The sequence below is a fragment of the Crocodylus porosus genome, unplaced genomic scaffold (genome assembly GCF_001723895.1).
Source record: "Crocodylus porosus isolate Cpor-Errol unplaced genomic scaffold, CroPor_comp1, whole genome shotgun sequence".
In the NCBI taxonomy this organism is placed as follows: domain Eukaryota; kingdom Metazoa; phylum Chordata; order Crocodylia; family Crocodylidae; genus Crocodylus; species Crocodylus porosus.
Genome location: NW_017728953.1, coordinates 1,804,132 through 1,814,433, shown reverse-complemented (window position 1 = coordinate 1,814,433; position 10,302 = coordinate 1,804,132). Strand labels below are relative to the sequence as shown.

Sequence of the window (10,302 nt, the reverse complement as noted above, 5' to 3'; positions counted from 1 at the left end):
GGCGGCCTGCCTGACGGAGCAGGGGGCCGAGCGGCTGCGGGAGGCGACGTCGGGGAGGCTGCAGACGGCGATCCTGGACGTCACCCGCTCCGACAATATCGCCGCAGCCACTGCCTGGGTGAAGGGGCAGGTTGGGGACCGAGGTAAGGCTGCCCTCTGCTCCATCCGGGGGGCTGTTTCTGGGCTGGTCCTCATCTAACCATGGCCTGCAGCAGCTCCGTGGCCCTGGCAGACATGGGCTGCAGAGCTGGTGAGGATGGTCACATGCCCCCTCACCTGCATCCCCGTGTCCTCCCAGCCCCCCGAGTCTCTGTGTCCGGAGGAAGGACTGACACGTGACGTGGGATGTGGGTTGGTTTAGAGAAACCTTCTGTAGACTCCTCCCAAAACACCATTAGGGCAGAAGCGTTTGCTGGACCCCATAGGAGTGCAAAGGTGAGAGCCATGCACTGCTCTTAAATCTGGGACCGGGCTGGAGGAACAAGCCAGCCGGGAGCGCTCATGCTGTCCCCTCCGCAGGGCTCTGGGGCCTGGTGAACAACGCTGGCATTGGGGTCCCCACGGCCCCCAACGAGTGGCTGAGCAAGGCTGACTTTGTCAAGGTGCTGGATGTAAACCTGATTGGGCTGATCGAGGTGACGCTGAGCCTGCTGCCCCTGGTGCGGAGAGCCCGGGGCCGCGTCGTCAATGTGGCCAGTGTAATGGGTCGGCTGACTGTGTTCGGAGGGGGCTACTGCCCCACCAAGTACGGCGTGGAGGCCTTCTCCGACAGCCTGAGGTACGTGGGCTGCAGCCCCCATGGCCTGGGTCCTCTCCTGGGCCCACCAGCTAATGTCCGTCAGGCTCCTGACAAGGATGCACCCAGCCCCGCAGCCTCCAGGAAGCTGTGCTGGGGCCGTGTCTCAACCCAAGGCCATGCTTTCACCCGCGTTCACCCTGCCGGTTCCATTCCAGGCGCGAGCTCCGTGATTTTGGAGTCAAGGTCTCCATCATCGAGCCGGGCGGCTTCCGAACACAAATTCTAGATCTGCAACTTGTCCGAAAGAGCCTGGAGCAGGTGTGGAGCTGTGCCTCCGCCAACGTCAAGGAGGCCTACGGGCAGCAGTACTTTGAGTCCTGTGAGTCCACGGGGCAGGTGCCTGGTGCCAGGGTGTGATGGGGATGGGGTAGAGGCTGGGACACTGTGGGGGACAACTCATAGAGAAGTAGAGGAGTGGGGTGGAAAAGGACCTCTGCATCTAGTCCAACCTCCTGCCTGGAGCAGGAAGAGCCCTGCCCAGCCACCCCAGACAAACCCATTGTTCAACCTCTCAGCTAAACTACAGTCACCCCAACACAGCCCCAGGCATCACACCTGGCCCGCCCACAGGGAAAGCAGGGGACTGTGGCCACCAACATCCTGCTGATGCAAAGGTTGTTAATAGATGCTCAAGAGATCCCAGGTGGAGGCTAAACCCCCTGCTACAGAGGAAAGCAAACCCCACCCCCGGTCCATACCAATCTGACCAAGAGTTAAAATTCCTTCCTGATCCCAATGCAGCATCGGTTTAACTCTTGAGTGGAAGGGTAAGGCCCTCTAGCCAGGACCCTCTGGGGTTCAATCATGGCAGGGGCACTGGCACAGCCCTGCCCCCACCCGCAACCTGAGCTGCAGTCACCACCGAATGCCTTTGGGGGTGGGGGCGTTAAAAATACCCTGGGACATGGAGCAGAAGCAGGGGGAATGCTCTCCCAGCCCCATGCAGCAGCCAGCAAAGCCCAGAAGCCTCCATAGCAGAATACAGGCATCGCTACGCCTAGATCATCCCTGCCCAGCAGCTGCCCAGCTTCTCCTTGAACACCTCCAGGAATGGAGAGTCCCCTGCTGTCCCTACCATCTATCCCATGGCCTTCCTGCTCTGACAGTGGGGAAGTTTTTCCTCCCTAAACCTGCCTCATTACAACTTCAAGCCATGGGGGGTTGGGGAGGTGAGAGCAGGGCTCGGCCTGGGGGGGATGAATTTCTGGCAGAGACCCCAGCCCCGCGGCACAGAGCCCAGTTATGGCTTTGGCAGCACTGGGCTGCAGCATCCGGGACCTGGAAGCTATCTCCCTGCCAAGGCCTAGCAAACAAGTAGCGTCTGGGCAGCGCAGGACACTGCAGGCAGATGTGGCAGCCCCGTGTCCCGCAGCTGAGCTTGTCTGGAAACCTGCTCAGCTGTGGGCACAGGTGTGGGGAGACCCCAAGCAAGGGCTGTCCCTCCTGGGGACCAGTCAGCCCCCCAGGGCTGCAGAGTGGGGACGACGCAGCCACGTGCATGGCTTCACCCTGCTTTGCCAGAACCAGAACCTCCCCAGGCTCTGGAGAGCTGGTGGGGGAGGAGGGTCTGAGGCCTGTCCTAGCCATTGCAATGGAGCCCAAATTGTTCCCAGGTCTCCCCTGTCCCTTGTGATACTAATTCCTGTGCCCCAGCCTGGCTGGGCTCCTCACTGCTGGATTTCCCTCCATGCAGACTTTGAGAAGTTCAAGGAGCTCCTTTCCACGATCAGCCCCAACCTCCACCTGGTCACCGATGCCATGGAGCACGCGCTGACAGCCCAGCACCCCCGCACCCGCTATTCCTGCGGCTGGGACGCCAAGCTCCTCTACCTCCCTGTCTCCTACCTGCCGACCTCATGGGCAGACTACCTGCTGACCCGCAGTATGCCCAAGCCTGCCCAGGGCATCTAGGCAGCAACGTTGCCAGAGCTGGAGCCGTGCCGTGGAGACGCTCTACGTGGATCCCCAGCATCCCAGCGCCTGGCATGCGATGCTTGATGATTCTTTTCTACTTGTATCTTAACACAGCAGGGGCTCCGCTCTGGAATGGAGTGAGCCCCAGACGGCAGCAGTCCAGATTTCCAATCACGTAGCAGCCTACAAGCTTTCCAAGGGTGGTGGGTAACGGTGAGGGGAGTGGTAGGTGTCCTTATCATTCAGTGTTACACACCTTGGCTGGCAGGAAGTGTTGGCAGGAGCTGGGAGGCCCAGACTTTGTAGGCTTCTTGTCTCCACATGGCAGCATCTTGTGGACTTTGCTTAATTATTAATGGTCCAGCGGCATGCTGGAGAAGAGGGGGCCATTGGCAGGGCCAGAGCAGAAGCTGTTCTTGGTGTAATAAAGACCCATTACCCATGCGAGGGACACTGCGTTTTCTCTGTTTAACACCATAGTTTCATAGTTTCATAGTTTCTAGCATCGGAAGGGACCTGAGCAGATCATCGAGTCCCACCCCCTGCCATGGCAGGAAAGAGTACTGGGGTCAAATGACCCCAGCAAGGTGTACATCTAGCCTCAAACGACCCCAGCAAGGTGTACATCTAGTCAGCAAGGGAAGATGTATACCATGGGAAGGTGAAAGGGGCCAGGCCCTTTGGTGCCCTGTCTCTGCATCCTGGGGGTGGTTCATGTGTTTCCTGTCCCTTCTGGCTCAGCACCGCACGTGCCTCCACTCCCACTGGGCAGGAACATCAGGGCCCACACAGGGATCCCAGCAGGGTCTAGCACCCATCTCCGATCTCTGGCTCAGCCCCAGGGAGGGCCAAACAGAGCAGCTCCCTTCAAAGCCATGCCAGCAAGAGGCTGGGACACACATGGCTTAGGGCTCCCTGTAGCAGATCGCAGCCTAGGCTAGGATGCAAAGACAGCAGGACATGGCAGCTCCCACCTCCCCAAAAGGAGGCAGAAGCGGTTGCTGAGGCAAGGAGCCCTGGGGCCTCTCCCTCTTCATCCCATCTCTGGGCCTTGACACGGATCCCCAGGGCTGCAAGCATGAGAAAACAACACCGCACTTCCCAGTCTCCTCACAAGGATGCACCAGCTCTGCAACCTCCTGGAAGCTGGGTGCCTGGGAGGGCTGTGGCGAGGCCCTGGCTCAGCCCACAGCTGTGCTCCCACCCTGCGTTCACCCTGCCAGTTCCAGAGCTCTGCAACTTCAGGGTCAAGGTCTCCATCCTCGAGCTGGGCGCCTTCCAAACATCAAAGTAGAGACCAAGCACATCTGGAAGGGCCAGGCGCAGGTATGAAGCCGTGCCCTCACCCAGGTCAAGGAGGCCTATAGGCATAGGCAGCAGTTCTTTGACCACTGTGAGTCCGAGGGGCAGGTCCCCAGTGCTGGGGTATGAACGTGATGGCCTTGGGGGCAGGAACCCTGTGGGGGGACCTATGCCAGGGCAGGACAGGGAACAGCTTAGGGAATGGACTTATGGAGACTGTGTCTGGCCATACCAATGGGAGCTGTACCGGTGCCCCAGCCTGGGCTGGGCAACCTCTGCCCACGCAAAGTCCTGCAAAGTCCAGGGCTGTATTCATGCTGGCACCGTGTGCACGCAGGCTGCATGGGATGGTGCAGCCTTCCGTGTGGCCTCATCTCTGCCCTGCCCAAGCCTCAGCCCAGCCCAGGAGGCCCAGCTGCTCTCCTGCCACCGTGATGGTGCCCAGACTGATCCAGGGCTCCCCTCTCCCTTGTGCTTCCTGCTCCAGCCTGGCTGGGCTGCTCACTGCCAGACTGTCCTCTGCACAGACCACAAGAACAGGCAGAGGGTCCTCCCCTCGGCCAGCCGCTACCCCTGCCTGGTCATCAATACCACAGAGCACGCACTGACGGCTCAGCACCCCCGAACTGCTACTCCTGCAGGTGGGATGCCAAGCTCTTCTAGCTCACGCTGAGCTTTGTGGCCTCGTGGGTAGACCTCAGGCTGCCCTGTGCTCAGCTCAGGCCTGCCCAGGGCAGCTTGGCAGCAAATGAGTTATGAGCTGTGTGGTGGAGATGCCCTAGTTTGAACAGCAGTTTCTTGACAGGACCCACTCTTCTCTAGCGCTGGGGCTGTGCTCTGCAAGGGGACCATGGTCAGCAGCAGCCCACACCTCTAAGCATGGGTGACTGGTGCCTCCTGAGTCTGGGGGGGCACCTGCAGAAGCTGTCGGTGGTGTCAGCAGCAGAGCTGGTGAGCTCCCGCAGGTGCTGGCAGTGGTGGCGGCGGTGGGAACAGCCACATTGAGCACCCGGAGACACTAGCATTGGCATCAGGGGTGGGGACGGCCATGTTGGGGGGGGCACATGCCCCCCCATATTCCCCCTATCAGTCACCTATGCTTCTGAGCACAGGACCTAGGAGTTTTACAACAATGGGCAGTGGGGAAGGAGTTGTACTGGTCCTTGTCTTTTGCTGTTACACACCTTCGCCAGAAGAAGGGGGTGTTGGAAAAGCTGGGTGGCTGGATGCTCACCCTGGGCCTTGGCTCCATGCAGTGGCCTTGCCCATGACTCACGCTCCAGGGAAGGGCAAGAGAAGCTGGCACGACGCTTGCACCATGGTGGGGATGGGGCAGAGGCTGTTCTGGGTGTAACAAAGACATAAAGGTGGCGGGTGAAAGACTGAACACTGGGGGACTCTACAGAGGGGCTGGGGGAGGGGGGGTTGCATGTTCTCTGGGAGACTCCATGCACAGACTTGTTAGGTCAGGTTGCTCTCCCTGTCAGTACATATAGGGACACCCTGATCCATGAGCAATGCCAAACAAAGCCAATTTCCTCAGCCACTGCCTTGGGCATTTTCCCAGGATGCCCAACCTGAGCCAGCTGGGGACACCCGTGCAGGGGCTGCTCCTTGGAGCTGGCAGCCACAGGTGCTTTTGGGGACAGGGTCCCATGAAAATTGTCTTCCAGGGATGAGGAGAGATCAGGCCTCCCACCCCCCCAGCCCCCAGAAGGTCTCATCAAGGCTGTGCTCTTGGAGGTCAGCTCTTACCTGCTCTGCAAGCAGCATTGCAGTTTACAAGGCTGGCCAGGCTCAGACCTTCCCAGAAGGACAGGGCCTTGCTTTCAAGCTTCCAGCACTGACAATGGGACAGTGCCCCCGTAGCCACTAGTGGCAGGCCTCTCTGCCCAATGGTTTCCAGGTTATCCTCAGAGCTCTATGCTGGGTCTGTTCTGGCCCACATCTTTCCCACCAGGCAACTCCCTTAGCTTTCAAGCCTGGAGCAAGCACATGGGCGACTTGGGCCACAGCAGACATTGGCAGCCAGGGCCTTCTCTACCCTGCGGCCCTAGCTGGGTACCAGAGGTGGAGGAGAGGGCGTGCTTCACCCCAGGCTTATAACTGCACACGCCCCTGCTCCCACCAGGTGGGAATGAGCCGGGTCCTTCTGGGTCAGGTAAGGAACCAACCCAGCGCTCTCACACTCTCCTCTCTCCAGGGCTCTGGGGCCTGGTGAACAATGCAGGGACCTCTGGATGCATTGGCCACAACGAGTGGCTGAGCAAAGCCGACTTCACCAGGGTGCTGGATGTGAACCTGGTGGGGCTGACTGAGGTGATGCTGAGCCTGCTGCCCCTGGTGCAGAGAGCCCAGGGCTGCATTGTCAATGTGGCCAGCGTAGGAGGCAGGCTGTCTGCATATGGAGGGGGCTACTGCATCTCTAAGTATGGCATGGAGGCCTTCTCCAACAGTGTGAAGTATGTAGGCTGGAGCCCTCATGGCCTGTGTCCTTTCCTGGGCACTGCCTGGCCCAGCTAACTCCCCACCGCCTCCTCACAAGGATGCACCAGCCCTGGGGGAGGCTGTGGCAGGACCGTGGCTCAGCCCATGACCATACTTCACCCGTGTTCACCCCGCCGGTTCCATTCCAGGCCTGAGCTCCGTGATTGCGGGGTCAAGGTCTCCATCACTGAGCCAAGCGGCTTCTGAATACCCATGTCAAACTCCCAGCAGATCCTGAGCAGCCTGGAGCAATTGTGGAGCCGTGTCCCTGCCGAAGTCAAGGAGGGCTATGGGCAGCAGTACGTCAACTGCTGTGAGTCCAAGAGGCCAGTGCCTAGGGTCAGGCTGTGGGGAGGGTCCAGCACTTGTCCTGGCTGCCATGACAGTGCCCAGATTATCCCAAGGGCTCCCCTGTCCTGCATGTTGCTTGTTCCCACATCCCAGCCCAGCTGGGCTGCTCATGGCCAGAGTTTTCATCTGCACAGGATCTGAGATGGTCATAAAGCTCATCCGCATGTTACCTAGTGACAACCTCCGCCTGGTCACCGACGCCATGGAGCACGCGCTGACGGCCCGGCACCCCCGCACCCGCTACTCCTGCGGCTGGGACGCCAAGCTCCTCTATCTCCCGCTCAGCTACCTGCCGACCTCGTGGGCAGACCTCGTGCTGACCTGCTACCAGCCCAAGCCTGCCCAGGGCAGCTAGGCAGCGAGGTCCCCAGGAGTCTGGGGCCACAATGGCGATGCCCCGGGTGCTACCGGGGTGTCCCAGCGCCACTTGTGGGAGGCGCACCCGCTCTTCTCTAGCTGAAATCCAAACACTGCTGGGGCTGGGCTCTGCAAGGGGCCATGGGCAGCAGCAGCCCACACCTCTGAGCACAGGACGTGGGAGCTTTACAAGGGAGGGCAGCAGGGAGGGAGTAGCATGGGTCCTTGTCTTTTGTTGTTACACACTGTTCGCAGCAGAAGGGGAGTTGGAAGAGTCAAGCGGGCTGGACACTAATCCCCAGACTTGGCTCCGCAGAGCAGCCTTGCTCAGTGACTGGTATTGCAGCAAAGGGCGAGAGAAGCTGGGGCGGCGCGTCCACCATGGGGGATGGGGCAGAGCTGTTCTGGGTGTAACAAAGAAATAAAGGTGATGGGTGAAAGACTGAACTCTGTGGACTCTAAGGTGGTGGGAGGGGGCTTGCAAGTTCTCTGGGCTACACCATGCAAAGACTTGTTAGGCCAGGCCACTCTTCCTGCCAGTGCAGGTAGTGCCTGAGCTGTAGGGACACTCTGATCTGTGGGCAATAAAACCCCCTTTCTCAGCTTCCACACTGGGCATTTTCCCAGGATGTGAGCTCTCCTCCTTCCCCAGTCTGGGCTTGCCCAGAACACCCAAAAAGCGGCTGCTTTCTGGAGCTGGCAGCCGCAGGCGTGTTGGGAGATGGGGTTCAATGAAGTTTGTCCTCCAGGGGCAGGTGCACAACAGGCCTCCCCGCCAGGCAGGGCCCATCCAGGCCATGCTCTCAAAGCGGCATTACCATTTCCAAGGCCAGGCTTAGAGCTTCTCCAAAGGACGGGGCTTTGGCTTCAAGCCTCCAGTGCCTTGCGACCTGCCCCAGTCCTTGCAGTGGGGCTGAGATGGGCATTTCGGAGTCGCACCAGAAATGTTCACACTGAAACCGGTGGAATTAAATCACAGATGATACACACAGCAGGGATCCTGAATTTCATCCTCAAAAACAGCAGTCAATCCTCCTCAGGGTCTGCCCAAACAGCTCCTCTGTCCACACAGAACTTCTTGGAGAAGGAGAGGCCCCTTGTTCAAGAAAATCATCTGGCAAGGTGGCAACTCTGGGCAGAACCAGGTGTTCTTCCAAGCAGTTCCTCTCCTCCGGCATCTGTGACTCAACCCAGAGCAGGTGTCATTGCTTTCCAGGGGCTGCACGACCCAGAAGCCTGGAATGGGGGAGATCAGACGAATGGAGATACGACTGGGACTGTCACTCAAAAGAACCTGGATTATGTTTGCAGGCAAAAGGCCGCAACAAGGATGTGGCTGTACCTGGCAGCCCTGATGGTGCTGTACTTCCTGCGCTGATGGTTGGGAACCTCTGGGACAAACACGTCTTCATCACGGGCTGCGACTATGGCTTCGGGCACCTGCTGGCCAGGCTCTCAGGAGGCAGCTCTCACTGGCGCTGTAAGCAGCATCTCGGGCTCCGGCAGGCAGGGCTCAGAGCTTCCCCGAAGCAGGGCCTTGGTTTCAAGCCTCCAACACTGAGAAGAGAGCTGCAGTTTCCCACTGCAAAGCTCAGGGCCACACACCCAGGACTGAACTCGCAACTCTCTCCCCTCCCTTGGGGGTCTTTAAGAGAAGGCTGGATAGCGCTCTTTCCTGCCCAGGGCAGGGGGTTGGACTCGATGATCTGTTGAGGTCCCTTCTGACCCCGGCATCTATGAATCTATGACACTTTCTGGTCCCTAGCTGGCCACACAAGCCCCTTGGCCACAGAGCCTGACAACAGAGTAACGCTCCAGTAACCAGTGGCGGCAGGCCCCTTTACCTCCACTCTTCAGGTTGTCCCCGCAGCTCTATGCCCAATCCACCACCCGGCCACGGGGACCTGCCTGTGCTGGGTCTCTCCTGGTCCACATCTTTCCCACCAGGCACCTCCTTGGCCTTTGAAGCCAGCGCACGGGTGGCTTGGGTCACAGCAGCCCTTAGCAGCCAGCACCTTCTCTGCCCTGGATACCAGGAGAGAGTTTCTCCATGCCCAGGCTCAGGACTGCACTTACCCCACTCCCACCAGGCTGGTTCGGGCACCTCTGCCCCTCTCTGCTCTTTGGCTCAGCAGAGGCCGCACAAAGCAAGTCCCTCCCATGCCCTGGGGCCACCAGGACAATTGAGAGCTTGGGATATCCAGGTTTTCCTATCTGCTGTCCAAGTCAAGATGCAAGGACACCAGGACATAGGAAGAAACCTGCCACCTGCCTCCCTGCTCGACCTTTGAGCATGTAGCTCCTGAGTAGGGGTCAGGTGAGTTTTTTGGGTTGGGGTTTTTTTTTTAAATATTTTGGAACATTTTTCATGTTCCAGGTCACATTAGCCAGATCAGTTCTGAATCCTTTGAATCATTCAAAAACCATATGTGGTCCTGCTGCTGGCAAGTACCCTCCACCTCAAGTCTGGGCTTCAGATACTTCCAAATCCATTGTCAGGCATCCCACGTGCAGGCCCAAGCCCAGGGGCTTGAGGTTCGGATGCCTCCGAGTTTCATTTGCTCTCAGTCAACGGCCTCAGAAGCAAGCCAGGGAAGAGTCCCCCGTTCCTATGAAGTTGGTGTGTAGATGAGATCCTCCCGCTAGAAGCTGGCCAGTGGGAAGCTAACTATGAGGCTCTCATAGGCAGTCCTGTCCTCATTTGGATCGGGGTGCACCCTCCACTACACACTGCCATTTGCAATCCATCTTGGCTCAGGCGTTAGACCAACGCAGCGATGACTACACTTGAACTTTACCCACAAGAGCCTGAGAAGATGCCCTTTCAGTCCCAATCTCTTTGATTCCTTGACCTCAGGCCTGCCCCCAGGTCTGTCTCACATAAGAAAATCAACACTACAGAGGCTGTTCGAGGCACAGGAACAAGCAGAAATCTGTTCCTGGGCTCCCCACAGGGAGAAATACCAACACTGGACTCACGCACGCACGTGTGCTCACATGCACCAACTCAAAGGACTCACCTTTCCAGACATCACATGGCTGCAGTCTCAGCTGCCTTCCCCATCCTGATCTGGGGGAGTTGTTCACAATTT

At 58.8% G+C, this 10,302-nt stretch overlaps 1 protein-coding gene across 1 annotated transcript in view; it reads left to right on the top strand.

The window, feature by feature from the left end:
• The window catches only part of LOC109324469 (17-beta-hydroxysteroid dehydrogenase type 6-like), a 4,573-nt gene extending 1,414 nt beyond the window's left edge, over nucleotides 1-3,159 (top strand). The window contains exons 3-6 of the mRNA XM_019556471.1: nucleotides 23-143; nucleotides 520-778; nucleotides 955-1,118; nucleotides 2,493-3,159. Of these exons, the coding sequence (XP_019412016.1) occupies nucleotides 23-143; nucleotides 520-778; nucleotides 955-1,118; nucleotides 2,493-2,710 (762 nt within the window). The 3' untranslated portion in view covers nucleotides 2,711-3,159. The remainder of the gene's footprint in view (nucleotides 1-22; nucleotides 144-519; nucleotides 779-954; nucleotides 1,119-2,492) is intronic.
• Nucleotides 3,160-10,302: the final 7,143 nt, after the last annotated feature.